Consider the following 15,789-nt stretch of genomic DNA (forward strand, 5'->3'; position numbering starts at 1 on the left):
GGCTCCCTCCACCATGAATTTGCCCAAACTGGCCTGTTTAGAGGCTCCCTCCACCATGAATTGGTCCAAACTGGGGTTTTTAGAGGCTCTCTCCACCATGAATTGGTCCAAACTGGGCTGTTTAGAGGCTCCCTCCATCATGAATTGGTCCAAACTGGGGTTTTTAGAGGCTCCCTCCACCATGAATTGGTCCAAACTGGGGTTTTTAGAGGCTCCCTCCACCATGAATTGGTCCAAACTGGGGTTTTTAGAGGCTCCCTCCACCATGAATTGGTCCAAACTGGGCTGTTTAGAGGCTCCCTCCACCATGAATTGGTCCAAACTGGGGTTTTTAGAGGCTCCCTCCACCATGAATTGGTCCAAACTGGGCTGTTTAGAGGCTCCCTCCACCATGAATTGGTCCAAACTGGGGTTTTTAGAGGCTCCCTCCACCATGAATTGGTCCAAACTGGGGTTTTTAGAGGCTCCCTCCACCATGAATTGGTCCAAACTGGGCTGTTTAGAGGCTCCCTCCACCATGAATTGGTCCAAACTGGGGTTTTTAGAGGCTCCCTCCACCATGAATTGGTCCAAACTGGGCTGGTTAGAGGCTCCCTCCACCATGAATTTGCCCAAACTGGGCTGTTTAGAGGCTCCCTCCACCATGAATTTGCCCAAACTGGCCTGTTTAGAGGCTCCCTCCACCATGAATTGGTCCAAACTGGGGTTTTTAGAGGCTCTCTCCACCATGAATTGGTCCAAACTGGGCTGTTTAGAGGCTCCCTCCATCATGAATTGGTCCAAACTGGGGTTTTGTAGAGGCTCCCTCCACCATGAATTGGTCCAAATTGGGGTTTTTAGAGGCTCCCTCCACCATGAATTGGTCCAAACTGGGGTTTTTAGAGGCTCCCTCCACCATGAATTTGCCCAAACTGGGCTGTTTAGAGGCTCCCTCCACCATGAATTTGCCCAAACTGGGCTGTTTAGAGGCTCCCTCCACCATGAATTGGTCCAAACTGGGGTTTTTAGAGGCTCCCTCCACCATGAATTGGTCCAAGCTGGGGTTTTTAGAGGCTCCCTCCACCATGAATTGGTCCAAACTGGGCTGGTTAGAGGCTCCCTCCACCATGAATTTGCCCAAACTGGCCTGTTTAGAGGCTCCCTCCACCATGAATTGGTCCAAACTGGGGTTTTTAGAGGCTCCCTCCACCATGAATTGGTCCAAACTGGGCTGGTTAGAGGCTCCCTCCACCATGAATTTGCCCAAACTGGCCTGTTTAGAGGCTCCCTCCACCATGAATTTGCCCAAACTGGCCTGTTTAGAGGCTCCCTCCACCATGAATTGGTCCAAACTGGGGTTTTTAGAGGCTCTCTCCACCATGAATTGGTCCAAACTGGGCTGTTTAGAGGCTCCCTCCATCATGAATTGGTCCAAACTGGGGTTTTTAGAGGCTCCCTCCACCATGAATTGGTCCAAACTGGGGTTTTTAGAGGCTCCCTCCACCATGAATTGGTCCAAACTGGGGTTTTTAGAGGCTCCCTCCACCATGAATTGGTCCAAACTGGGCTGTTTAGAGGCTCCCTCCACCATGAATTTGCCCAAACTGGGCTGTTTAGAGGCTCCCTCCATCATGAATTGGTCCAAACTGGGGTTTTTAGAGGCTCCCTCCACCATGAATTGGTCCAAACTGGGGTTTTTAGAGGCTCCCTCCACCATGAATTGGTCCAAACTGGGGTTTTTAGAGGCTCCCTCCACCATGAATTGGTCCAAACTGGGGTTTTTAGAGGCTCCCTCCACCATGAATTGGTCCAAACTGGGGTTTTTAGAGGCTCCCTCCACCATGAATTGGTCCAAACTGGGGTTTTTAGAGGCTCCCTCCACCATGAATTGGTCCAAACTGGGCTGTTTAGAGGCTCCCTCCACCATGAATTTGCCCAAACTGGGCTGTTTAGAGGCTCCCTCCATCATGAATTGGTCCAAACTGGGGTTTTTAGAGGCTCCCTCCACCATGAATTGGTCCAAACTGGGGTTTTTAGAGGCTCCCTCCACCATGAATTGGTCCAAACTGGGGTTTTTAGAGGCTCCCTCCACCATGAATTTGCCCAAACTGAGCTGTTTAGAGGCTCCCTCCACCATGAATTGGTCCAAACTGGGCTGGTTAGAGGCTCCCTCCACCATGAATTTGCCCAAACTGGGCTGTTTAGAGGCTCCCTCCACCATGAATTTGCCCAAACTGGCCTGTTTAGAGGCTCCCTCCACCATGAATTGGTCCAAACTGGGGTTTTTAGAGGCTCTCTCCACCATGAATTGGTCCAAACTGGGCTGTTTAGAGGCTCCCTCCATCATGAATTGGTCCAAACTGGGGTTTTTAGAGGCTCCCTCCACCATGAATTGGTCCAAACTGGGGTTTTTAGAGGCTCCCTCCACCATGAATTGGTCCAAACTGGGGTTTTTAGAGGCTCCCTCCACCATGAATTTGCCCAAACTGGGCTGTTTAGAGGCTCCCTCCACCATGAATTTGCCCAAACTGGGCTGTTTAGAGGCTCCCTCCACCATGAATTGGTCCAAACTGGGGTTTTTAAAGGCTCCCTCCACCATGAATTGGTCCAAACTGGGGGTTTTTAGAGGCTCCCTCCACCATGAATTTGCCCAAACTGGGCTGTTTAGAGGCTCCCTCCATCATGAATTGGTCCAAACTGGGGTTTTTAGAGGCTCCCTCCACCATGAATTGGTCCAAACTGGGGTTTTTAGAGGCTCCCTCCACCATGAATTGGTCCAAACTGGGGTTTTTAGAGGCTCCCTCCACCATGAATTGGTCCAAACTGGGGTTTTTTGAGAGGCTCCCTCCACCATGAATTGGTCCAAACTGGGCTGTTTAGAGGCTCCCTCCACCATGAATTTGCCCAAACTGGGCTGTTTAGAGGCTCCCTCCATCATGAATTGGTCCAAACTGGGGTTTTTAGAGGCTCCCTCCACCATGAATTGGTCCAAACTGGGGTTTTTAGAGGCTCCCTCCACCATGAATTGGTCCAAACTGGGGTTTTTAGAGGCTCCCTCCACCATGAATTTCCCCAAACTGAGCTGTTTAGAGGCTCCCTCCACCATGAATTGGTCCAAACTGGGGTTTTTAGAGGCTCCCTCCACCATGAATTGGTCCAAACTGGGGGTTTTTAGAGGCTCCCTCCACCATGAATTTGCCCAAACTGGGCTGTTTAGAGGCTCCCTCCATCATGAATTGGTCCAATCTGGGGTTTTTAGAGGCTCCCTCCACCATGAATTGGTCCAAACTGGGGTTTTTAGAGGCTCCCTCCACCATGAATTGGTCCAAACTGGGCTGTTTAGAGGCTCCCTCCACCATGAATTGGTCCAAACTGGGGTTTTTAGAGGCTCCCTCCACCATGAATTGGTCCAAACTGGGCTGTTTAGAGGCTCCCTCCACCATGAATTGGTCCAAACTGGGGTTTTTAGAGGCTCCCTCCACCATGAATTGGTCCAAACTGGGGTTTTTAGAGGCTCCCTCCACCATGAATTGGTCCAAACTGGGGTTTTTAGAGGCTCCCTCCACCATGAATTGGTCCAAACTGGGGTTTTTAGAGGCTCCCTCCACCATGAATTGGTCCAAACTGGGGTTTTTAGAGGCTCCCTCCACCATGAATTTGCCCAAACTCTGCTGGTTAGAGGCTCAATCCACCCTGATTTTCAAAACAAATGTTGGTGCCAACCTCAACTTACTACAAGGGCCAAATTCACTGCTGGTGACAAGCTCTCCTCACTGCAAGTGCCAAATACACATATTTCAAGGTGTTTTCCTACTGTCAGAGAGGTGGTATTGAGTGTGTAAAGTGTGTAGTTGTTAGGCTGTGATGTTGGGGTAATAGAGGGTCTTTGGTGTGTTAGATGCCCCCAGACATGCTTCCCCTGCTGTCCCAGTGTCATTCCAGAGGTGTTGGCATCATTTCCTGGGTTGTCATAGTGGACTTGGTGACCCTCCAGACACGGATTTGGGTTTCCCCCTTAACGAGTATCTGTTCCCCATAGACTATAATGGGGTTCGAAACCCGTTCGAACACACGAACATTGAGCGGCTGTTCGAATCGAATTTCGAACCTCGAACATTTTAGTGTTCGCTCATCTCTAGTTGTGCTATTTCTTGTGCGTTCTTTGAGTGTTTTGCTACTTTTGTTGAGTGGGTTGTCAGAGAGGAGTCTGGATTGAGGACTATTTTGCACTATCTAGACGATTTTTTATGTATTGGTTCAGCAGGTTCACGGGTATGTTCGGTCCTTTTGTCCACTTTGCAGCAGGTGGCACAGCGCTTTGGTATCCCCCTTGCTGCGGATAAGACGGAGGGCCCGACCACAACTCTGAAGTTTTTGGGAATCGAAATTGATTCCGTGGCTATGGAATGCCGTTTGCCCATTGACAAGGTGCGGGATTTGGAGAAGGAAATAGGTCATTTGCTGCTTTACCGGAAAGTTAGGTTGCGCCAACTGCAGTCTGTTTTGGGCAAATTGAATTTTGCCTGCAGAGTCATCCCTATAGGGAGAATTTTTTGCCGCCGTCTAGCTCTAGCGAGTTATTAACCCTGCTCACTTTATTCGGCTTACGGCAGAGCATAGAGCGGATCTGCAGGTTTGGTCCTCCTTTCTTTCCCGGTATAATGGCAAGTCTGTTTGGCAAGATGCTTGGATGGACAGCTCAGATCTCTCTTTGTCCACAGATGCGTCTGGTAGTTGCGGTTTTGGTGCCTATTTTCAGGGAAGGTGGATGGCTGGTGAGTGGCCGCCTGAATGGCGAGATTTAGGTTGGACACGCAATATGACTTTACTAGAGTTGTTTCCAATTGTTGCAGCTGTGGAGGTTTGGGGTCCTTTGTTGGCCAATAAGAGATTCCGTTTTTTGTGTGATAATTTGTCTGTGGTGGATGTCCTTACCATCTTGTCTGCCTCTTCTCCTCCTGTTGTGCGTCTGGTCCGACATTTAGTTCTTTCCTGTTTGTCTTGGAATGTGTGGCTCTCTGCGCGCCATGTCCCTGGGGTTCTCAATTCCATTGCTGACGCCCTCTCTCGCTTTCAGTGGGATCAATTTCGGGCCTTGGCTCCAGAGGCGGAAGTCCATGGAACCCCCTGTCCTGTGCACCTCTGGGATCTGTCGTCCGGACGGCCTTGATGTTATTAGGAAGATCGTTGTGTGACTCCACGTGTAAGGCGTATATCCGGTCTTGGCGAGAATGGTCCATGTTCTGTCACCGGCGTGGTCAGGATGCTTATACAGGTGCCTCTGTGTCTATACTACTGTCATGGCTGGGGGGTTGTTTTTCTGCTGGTATGTCTGAGTCCGGAGCTGGACAGAGCTTGGCCGCTTTATCCTTTTGGTTTAAGTTGTTCAATCTCACTGATCTTTCTAAGCATTTTTTGGTTCGCCAGTCTCTTCGGGGGTTTAGTCGTTCTGCCCCTCCCCCTGACGGGAGGCGACCTGTAACTTTTGCTATGCTAGAATCCATTTGTTGCCGGCTGCGGTCCGTTTGCTGGAGCTCATATGAGACTAGGTTGTTCTTGGTGGCTTTTTCGTTGGCCTTTTATGGGGCTTTCCGGGTGGGGGAGTTGGTTAGTTCTTCTGGCCTGGCTCATGACGGTTTGTGGCTGCAGCATGTGCAGTTTTGTGAGACTTCGGTGGTCTGCCAGTGGCGGCGCAGTAAGGTTGATCAGGATGGAAAGGGTGTTGCTGTTCGTTTGTTTCCGGTTCCGGGTGCCGCCTCATGCCCTGTTGCTGCAGTGCGTGATTTTCTTGTGGTGCGTCCTTCCGGCGGGAAGGCCTTTTTGATACACGAGTCTGGACGGGCTTTGTCCCGTTATCAATTTACTGCTGTTTTTCGTAAGGTTTTAGGGGTGTTGGGTTACACGTCTGATTCTTACAGCTCTCATTCCTTTCGTATAGGGGTGGCAACGGAGGCCGCTCGCTGCAGTTTACCCGAGCCGTTGGTTATGAGAGTGGGTCATTGGGGCTCGCGTCGTTATCAGCTCTATGTTCGCCCTCACTTGGTGTAATGTTGCTGAGTTTTCTCTTGGTTGTCTTGTTGGTTAGCTGTTTTTCCTTGAATCTTTGTTTTTCTTGCAGGTACTGCGCCTTGCCTTGTCTGGATCCTTGGACATTCTTATGTGCATTGGGGTGCCGTCCGTGCTTCTGTCCGTCCCGACGGTAGGCAGTTGGGTTTCCCCCGTGAGCAGGTTGTGGTTAGATGGATTGGGGTTCGGGGTCTTGTTTGGGGTGGTCTGTTGCCCACTTTGCATTTTTATGTCCGTCTGGACCGTCCACCAGATGTGCTTGTAGTTCATGCAGGAGGCAATGACATGGGTGTGCGTACCTCCCGTGAGCTGATTCGTGACATCAAGTATGACATGCTCAGGTTGTGGTCATTGTATCCGGGTTTAGTTATAGTGTGGTCAGACATTGTGGCCAGGATGTCCTGGCGCGGTGCCCGTTCCGTTGATAAATTAAACAAAGCTAGGAAGAAGGTTAATAGGGCTGTCTCCGCTTTTGTAGCTCGTAATGGCGGTGTGGTGGTGACCTGGAGCTTCCTCAGAACGGCCACATGAGCAAGAATGGGGTACACCTTAATGACGTTGGGTATGATTTATGGTCTTTAGCTTTTCAGGATGGTATTGAGCGAGTCCTGCGGGTGTGGGCGGACTCTATTGCATAAGGGGTCATGCAATAGAGTTATGGCGGTTGGAAGGTTTGTCAGGGCACGCTTTGAGGTCATTTTGGGGAGAATATTGGGGGCCCAAGGTGTAGGGTACCCCCCACTGTTCAGTGATGCACTATGGGAGAAAGTACGTTAAATAATTATTAATGAGTTGTTTTGCACAAGCAGTATTCTGGACTATTGTCTGCTCTCGAGTCGGCGTGTTGCGGCTGGGAGTTGTTATTTATTGCTGTCCTTTTGGTGGGCCCTGCCAGATCTTCCATTTAATAAGTTGTTTACTTTAATTTGTTATACTAATTATTAATAAATTGGCTGTTATGGCCGTTCTAATCCATCGGAATTTGGTGTTCGCCTGAGTTATTTTAGGTTAAGTGTCAGGGTATTCAATCTGGGGAGGGGGGGGGAGTTTGGAGGGGGGGTGGGCAGGGGTAACATTCTGGTGTCCTGAAGGACGTAGGGATATCCCGGTCAAGAAGGTGATCCCCTTTGCTGAAAACTCTCCTGTGATGCCTCTGTCTTCATCTCTTGCGCTCCCATCGCATCTTCATCCAAAAGCGCCAACTGCTCATGTCCATCGGCCATTGTCCTGTGGCCGATCAGGAGAGGCCACAGGATAATGACTGACGAACATGCACAGTCGGCACTTTTGCAAGAAGACTGCTACTGACTCACATTGAAATGATTGGGAGGTGTTTTTGAGGTGGATTTTATGGTGGATTCCACCTCATAATCAATCTGCAAAAAACTTGTAAACATACCCTTAGGGTTAAAACGCCTCCCATTAATTTCAATGTGTAGCGCGTGTAAGGCAGCACCCATTGAAGTCAATGGGATTCTGCTTTACAGCGCTCACTCTGACACGTGTTTACGTGTCAGAATAAGCGGCGTGTTACTCCGTGGGAACGGAGCCTAAGGGATTCAGTTCCTAGCTGGCATTTTTCATTCTCTTTTGCTTTACTTTGCATATTTGTACATCTAAGAGTATATAATTATAAAGGTGTAAAGTACTGCGGTGATAGAGAATGTAATAAGAGAAAAAAGTATCCTGAGGTAACAAATAAATACAGACCTGTTTGTTCACATACTTTATAAATATATCTGTAAAATAATCATTTCATCTTCATTAATCATCCTAAACATTGATGAAAAGAAGATCAGTCTGATGGCTGAGGGAAAGTTTAACAAAGCCATAAGATACAGTATTTACATAGTCTCAATATGAGGTATACATACACACATGGACAAAATTGTTGGTCCCCCTCATTTAATAATAGAAAAACCCACAATGGTCACAGAAATAACTTGAATCTGACAAAAGTAATAATAAATTAAAATTCTATGAAAATGAACAAATGAAAGTCAGACATTGTTTTTCGCTTCAGCAGAATTTTTTTTTTTTTTAAATAAGCCTCACGAAACAGGCCTGGACAGAAATGATGGATCCCATAACTTAATATTTTGTTGTACAACCTTTTGAGGCAATCTCTGCAATCACACCATTCCTGTAACTGTCAATGAGACTTCTGCCCCTCTCAGCAGGTATTTTGGGCCAGTCCTCATGAGCACACTACTCCAGTTGTCTCGGGTGTGAAGGCTGCCTTTTCCAGACGGTTTCAGCTCCTTCCAAAGATGCTCAATATGATTTAGGTCAGGGCTCATAGAAGGTCACTTCAGAATAGTCCAATGTTTTTCTCTTAGCCATTCTTGGGTGTTTTTAGCTGTGTGTTTTGGGTCATTATCCTGTTTCAAGACCCATGACCTGCGACTGAGACCAAGCTGACACTGGGCAACACATTTCTCTCTAGAATCCCTTGATAGTCTTGAGATTTCATTGTACCCCCCTCCAGTCCACACCTTGTGGATGTTCCTGCAGCGTCTCAGCTGTTGAGGGTTGTCCTCATTAGCGAGGCTTAAGTAGTCTGCTGGGAGAGCAGAATTTGGGGCAGAGCTTGGCTGGAAAGCCACCAAGAAGGTTGTTCTACTGGAGCTTGGTCCTGACTATTTTGAACTTGCTATTATAGGTGAGGTAACCTGCAATTTATGTTCAGTTAGAGCCTAGACGGGCAGTATTTATTTTTGTATTGTTTTTTTCTTTGTTGCTGCATTGTTGTCTTGTTGGAGTAAAAATAAAACTACATTTTTGGACTGACGTTTTGGAGTTGTATGTCCTTGATAACCGTCTAGCAACCCCAGTCCCTGACAATACCTTATGGACCTCATTATATGGGTCTGTTGTTGCCCATTTTCCCATTCTTCTGATCCATCAGATGACCAGAAGAATGAAAGCAGAAGCACTGATGTGAATGTAGAATTAGATATAAAAAAAAGATAAAATTTCACAGATAAACATTAAGTAACCCTTTACAAAGATGAATGTCAAATACAAGATAAAAAATTGCAATTGTAATACAATAAACTATGAACAAGGCTGTCCAAAATTATGTATCACTGAGAAAAGCCCATGATTATTGGTGCAACGTTAAATCACCTGTTCAATGCAGGATGACAACAGATCCCAATGTTACATGTATATGATGGAGGCTACACAGATGCAAAAATACTGGTGAACATCCACTCATATGGTTTGAATCCATATTATAAGTTGCCGCTTAGTATTCTGAATCCATATGGCTTGTATACAGTGCCTGTCACGTAGTCACCATGCTGACTAACAGCCATACCCATAATATTAGATCAGGCTGACAGTAAAGCCTATGTGTAAGCCCACCTCACAAGTACTGGGACCGCATCTAATTCTACTCCCTGAAGTTGTCATATCACCTTTTTATGGTAAGTTGTCACAAGTTATATGGTCCTAAACTTAGGAAGAACATATAAACTTTCTGGAGATGTTGCCTTGTTTAGAAGCTCTTCACACAATTGTCAATTACGCCACTCATTCACAGAAGGAAAGTAAGGACATGATTCAAGACATTTTCATTGTGATGCATTTTATTGAAGATTTCCCAGAAAGTTAAGGTTTTTTGGCACAAAAAACCCCAAAATAAAGCAAAAAATAAAGAAAAATCCCATTCAATTTATAAAGAATTTTTGCCACATTCAGGATATCAGAGATAACAGGCTTGTTGCTATCATGATGTTTCGGAGGCAATAAATTCAATGTATTATTGAGCAAAAAGGCAGATTACAAAATTGCAATTCTTGAGGAATCTTAATACAACTTCCTGGTGGATGAGGAGGTTTGTGATACAATTTTTACACTGGAATTACTGGCACTTCCAGATGCAAAACCGGAAGGTTTTAGGTTGTTGACACTGAAGTTTCCACCACCCATGCCCTGGCCTCCGCTAACACTATATCCGCTTCCACCGCTCATGCCGCTGCCACTTCCTGCTCCAAATCCAAAACCACTTCCAGCTCCAAAGCCATGACCTGCTCCACCGCTGGAGTTGTAGGTTGAGCTCACAACAGCTGTTAAACAAAAGTTATATTATTAGATATCGGATGCAGAAAAAAAATATGAACATAAAATTACACGTGAACTGCTTAACACTTACATATGTTAACTGGTGCAACACCATCTCCAGACAGCCTGAAACAAATATAAAAGATTTAATGTAGATCAAACATGTAAGTCAGATGATACAATAATGAGCTTGGGGGCTCGGCCTGTCAGCAGGGGTGCGGTTGTGCTGCTGACACTCCCATTGTTGGTTTTATGCTGTGATAATGATGGTAGCTCTGTTTTGGCACCCAATAGAGTAGGGAATCACTATACACAGATCGTCATGAAGTGGGAATTGGGCACCTTCAACTAAATGAACACTAAGAGCGCCATGTTCATTTTGTATAGGTCAATGTAAAATGTGGTCCATGTGTCTTTTTTTCTTAAATGTGATATAATAATGATCATGGATGACAATCATCACTATATTCACCTGCTCTCTTCTCCTTCCAGCAGTTTCCTGTAGGTGGCGATCTCAATATCCAGGGCCAGTTTGACGTTCATTAGATCTTGGTACTCCTTTAGTTGGCGAGCCATGTCCTGCTTGGCCTTCTGTAGAGCGTCCTCCAGCTCTGTAAGTTTTTGCTTAGCATCCTTCAATGCAAGCTCTCCCCTCTGTTCTGCATCAGCAATAGCAGTCTGAAGTTTGGCAATCTGGATATAAAAGTGATAGAACCCATTAGTAAATTTGACAAATATACAAGTGCAACTTTTACAGTATATCAATGTTCCAAGTGTATGACCAGAATGGATAAATGAGATACACTGTTACATATGTATCTAAAAATAGATTGGTGTATCATGTTACCAATAGAGAAGAGAGTGTTATTAAAATTAATCTTTTTGGCTTTAGAGTAGATGGAGCTATAACCTCCATCATTACGTCATTGCATTGTATAAGGGGCAATCCATAAATTGACGTAAGGGACAATCCATAAATTGCTTGATACATTTTCCTAAAAGTGATCATCATGTCATCACAATTTCCATTTACGCTTTGACATTCTAATAGCCCATCATCTCCATATAGTGGCTTGTCTTGCACTTTTACTATAATGCCCCTAGCTATTCCACCTACTTGTTTCTTCACGTTGTCAATCTCTGAGCGCAGTCTGGTAATCATACGGTTCAGCTCAGAGATTTCAGTCTTTGTGTTCTTCAGATCATCACCATGTCTTCCGGCAGAGACCTGGAGCTCCTCATACTGCAGGAAAAGTAGACATAAAATATATATATATGCATCACTTACAATGGCCTTAACTAAAGTAGTTGTGGGTGAGTAGCCCTTAGGGATGTTTTCATTCATTAGAATTATTATTTTCTTTCTTCTCTTTTGCTCATATGGATGGTTTGTCAATTTGGTGCCCTGTGTGTCTAGTCAGAGTAATCTCAGGATACCAGAATGTTCTATTTGGCCAAAATTGTTGACAGCCATGTTCAATGATGTACAAAGATATTATATTATTGACAAGGTATTCAAACTGTTCACCTAGACCCCAGTGCCTAAAAGCCCCAATGTCTCCTAAGAAGACTCTAGTATTATACATGGCACAGTCATGTTCAGGGGTTTCAAGTTCAGGGATCTCTACAATCTATCACTTTTGGTCTACCCTTTTCTTTGATTTTCCCATTTTAGGTAAAAATAAATAAATTTTACAGTCTTATAACTTCATAGTCATATGGACCACCAAATCCCTGGTCAACTTCAAACCCAGATCCAAATCCAAAACCAGCACTACCAAAATCAGATCCATTTTGGAATGGAAATGCTTTTGGTTCCTCCTGAACTGTATAGACTTCTGCTACTAAAGCCACCAGAGCTAATTTGGGTAGCATTGGCGCCAGGGCGCATAATAGAAGTACTGAAGCTCTTACAATTTGCCCCAGATACAAGAGCAGAAGCAGCTCACTTACTTTATTTTGGTACCAGGATTCGGCCTCTTGGCGGCTTCGGTTGGCAATCTCCTCATACTGAGCCTTGACCTCAGCGATAATGCTGTTTAGATCTAGATCTCTGTTATTGTCCATGGACAAGACAACGGAAGTGTCGGAGATCTGTGTTTGCATTTGGGCAAGTTCCTAAAAGTCAAAAAAGAATAAAGTATTACAAAGACAGAAGAATAAGATGAACAATCAACCTATATCTGATTTTCCTAAATATATTTTACTGGTCTCGAAGGTATACAATGTGATTAGATCCAGCTTTAATATTTCTTCTGCAGCCTTATCATTTCTTATTAGTCTTGGTCATCTCATTCTCAAAGTCAGAGTCATCCTTATAATGGGTATCTGTTATGATATCTTACACTTAGGCACTAAGCTGAGACCAGAAACTGAATGTTTAACAGCTAACAGGTCTACGTTATACTATAAAGCACTTTATCCATTTACCCACTCATACTGTTTGAAGATGGCATTAGGTCCTCCAAGGTGACTTCAAGCAGTACTTGAAGAGTAAGTCAATTCTTTCAAGATTTTGGGAATAAGAAGAGTAAAAGGAAACATAACTAACAATAGCAATAACCAAAAGAATGAAATACAAACTTACTGCTTCATACAGAGCCCTTGTGAAGTTGATCTCATCTGTCAGACTAGACACTTTAGATTCCAGTTCCACTTTGTTCATGTAGGCGGCATCCACATCCTGAAATGAGCATATAGTGGTTACACTTCTCTCTATAGAGTATACCGAGCTGACATACACATATAATAGAAGTGACAAACCTTTTTGAGTACCACAAAGTCATTCTCAGCGGCTGTGCGCTTGTTGATTTCAGCTTCATACCTGATATGAAATAAATGTTTGCAATGCTAAGGAGAGAAGGATAATAGTAAACCTGTATAACATGTGACATAGTACACCGGGGTGGAGATATCGACCTATAACTCCATGTTGGCACAGATTTAGCAGCACTATCCTGAAAGAGTAGTATACAGTATACTAATAATATAGTGCGCCTTCTGTTTGTGCAACATGACCATCATTCACTTTATGTTTCACTGACTGGTTGGATCCATAGAACACTCACAGTGAGTTCATCCAATCCTAGAAATATTGGGTTATAGCCATCACTCAACAGATTTAATTTATGTTACAGTTGCGTTAGACACAATGGCCAAACTACACAAATATTGTGGAGCCTTGTGGTGTGGTATATTACTAGCAAGGCAGATAGTGCCGTATACCCTGTATACCCCTGTTAATAACATGGTATGTCAAAAAACGACTCCTGTACAGTATTCCACTTGGGGAAAAAATCCTATTGATATTTTGACTTTGCAGCTTTCCATGGCTGTTCTTTTGAGCTGGAAGATACAGCTAAAAACATTGTCTATGTTGTAAAAACATGGATAGGTTAATAATGTTTTCTTAGCAGAGGTCCCTGCAGTCAGATCCTAGTTCACAGACCCCTTAGCATGTGCTATGGTCAAAATCAGCACTGGTCAGACCACAAATATCAAACTATTCAGTAGACAGGTGATACACCTTTTTGCTTGGATTACCGTACCTCCTTAAAGGGTATGAAAGGCAAGTACATGTAGAACATGAAGAGGATCTTTGCTGACTTACTTGGCCTTGAATTCTTCTACAGCATCCTGCATATGTTTAAGTTCTCCATCCAATCGGGACTTATCATTGGTTAGGCTGTCTAGTTGACGTCTAAGTGAGTTAATATAGGCCTCGAAGAGGGGTTCAATGTTACTTTTAACTGTCTTGACTCCTTGCTCTTGCAACAGTTTCCATTTGGTCTCCAGGACTTTGTTTTGTTGTTCTAGGAATCTCACCTAGAAGTTACAGAAACCAGAGTAAGAATAAAAAATAAAAAAGTCAAAAGTAATGAACGATACATAGCAAAGGGCAAACCTTTATTATAATGATTTACTTGTGTGCAAAAAGTTAAAGTAAAAGTCGACACCCTACCTTGTCAATGAAGGACGCAAACTTGTTGTTAAGAGTCTTGATTTGCTCTCTCTCCTCTGTTCTCACTTTCTGGATTGTTGGGTCAATTTCCAAATTAAGTGGAGTTAAGAGACTTTGGTTGATGGTAACCTGCTGGATTCCACCAGGTGGGCATACAGGAAAGTCAGAAGCACCTCCAAATCCTTGGCCAGCTCCAAACCCAGAGCCGAATCCAAAACCAGCACCACCAAAACCAGATCCAGCTCCGGTTCCAGCTCCACCATGGGATTGTATATTTGTTGGAATGGAAATACTTTTGGTTCCTCCTAAACTGTACAGACTTCTGCTACCAAAGCCACCAGAGCTAACCCGGGCTGCATTTCCACTTCCACAGCCAGAGCGAGTAACGGAAGAAGAACTGAAGCTGTTACGATTTGCCCCAGATACAACAGCTGAAGCAGCGCTGAAGTTCTTTGTTCCTTTAGAAGAGTATGATGTTTGGCGAGACATGTTCCTTGAGGTCCTTGAGGAGCTGTGATGCTGAGGATGCGCACAGAACAAAGCAGAGTAAATGGCTCAGAGCCTGAACACCCCTTTATATCTGTCTCAGTGCAAGGGTTTGGTCACAATAGTGTGTATGCATCATCTTACCTCAATAATGGGCTTGGCAACCAAAACGCTGAGCTCATCTTATTTACTCACATCTTAAATATATGAAGTGCAAGTAAAATTTGCTTGAATGAAGAAGTATTGATCGATTCTAAATTCTAGGAGCAAAAAAAAAGGTTGAGAACAAGACATGACACGAATTAGTGAGAGATTAGGAATTTACACCCATCCCAAAGAACAACAATAGTCAATATGACATATAGCATACAGATACTAGAGAGTCATAGCTAGGCTTCCCTTCACTCAAAGTAAGGTTTGCAGCCCCAACCAAGTCCAAGTGGCTTGTTCATTCCCCCCTTGGCACCCAGTACTTCGGACACACGATACCCATAGTAGTGAGCAACATATTTAATATATCTACAATCTATTCAATGATTTGACAACTAATGATATTATCATCAATAACATGTTCTTGGAAGAGTATTAGCTTTTCCAGTGAGCCTAGCCAACTGCTTGCAGCCCTCCATCAATGTGATCATTAAAGGGGTTGTCCATGATTTCATTATTTATGGCTTATCTTTAGGACAAGGCCATAACTATATGATCATTGGGGGGCCGACAACTGTCCCCACCCGCAGTACACAAATAATCTTTTAAGGGGCATGTCTGGTCTGTGTAGTATAGGATATGCATATCGGATCGGAGGTGGACCAGCGGGTAGACCTCCGCAGAAATCAACTGTTCAGAGGTGCATCCACTCTCTGTACCATGTCCTGTATATAGTGACCGGGCGTCAGTACCGCCACTTAGCTCCATTCATTTTAATGAGTTAGTTGTCAGGGTTTGACATTATCAAAGTATTGGTCTAATATATCTGGTTTCTTGGGGTTTGTATTGAAACCCTTTCAAGGGCGAAACGTATGTGGACCACAAAGCTCATTCCACTAAGGGGCCTGATACTTTCTGGTAAATATCTATATACTAATATTCTTACTGCATTACTTACCTTTTCTTTGGTGGCTTGCTATGCTATTGCGAGCTACTTACCTGGCTGCACATTATTTAACCATTGTTTATAGGCTACTGTTCTTCATAGCCATAGGCCTTTGCTCTTTAACTATCACGCA

The 15,789-nt window shown here is 44.5% G+C and overlaps 1 protein-coding gene across 1 annotated transcript; it reads right to left on the reverse strand.

Annotated features, from left to right (window-relative positions):
• Positions 1–9,832: 9,832 nt before the first annotated feature.
• On the reverse strand, positions 9,833–14,606 carry LOC142195754 (keratin, type II cytoskeletal 75-like). The gene is made up of 9 exons (XM_075265772.1): positions 14,075–14,606; positions 13,724–13,938; positions 12,877–12,937; positions 12,701–12,796; positions 12,067–12,231; positions 11,231–11,356; positions 10,586–10,806; positions 10,205–10,239; positions 9,833–10,118 (listed from the first exon to the last, which is right to left on the reverse strand). The coding sequence occupies exons 1-9, from the start codon at positions 14,561–14,563 to the stop codon at positions 9,859–9,861; spliced, it is 1,668 nt and encodes a 555-aa protein (XP_075121873.1). The 5' UTR covers positions 14,564–14,606; the 3' UTR covers positions 9,833–9,858.
• Between the last annotated feature and the right edge of the window lie 1,183 nt (positions 14,607–15,789).

The sequence above is a fragment of the Leptodactylus fuscus genome, chromosome 2 (genome assembly GCF_031893055.1).
Source record: "Leptodactylus fuscus isolate aLepFus1 chromosome 2, aLepFus1.hap2, whole genome shotgun sequence".
In the NCBI taxonomy this organism is placed as follows: Eukaryota; Metazoa; Chordata; class Amphibia; order Anura; family Leptodactylidae; genus Leptodactylus; species Leptodactylus fuscus.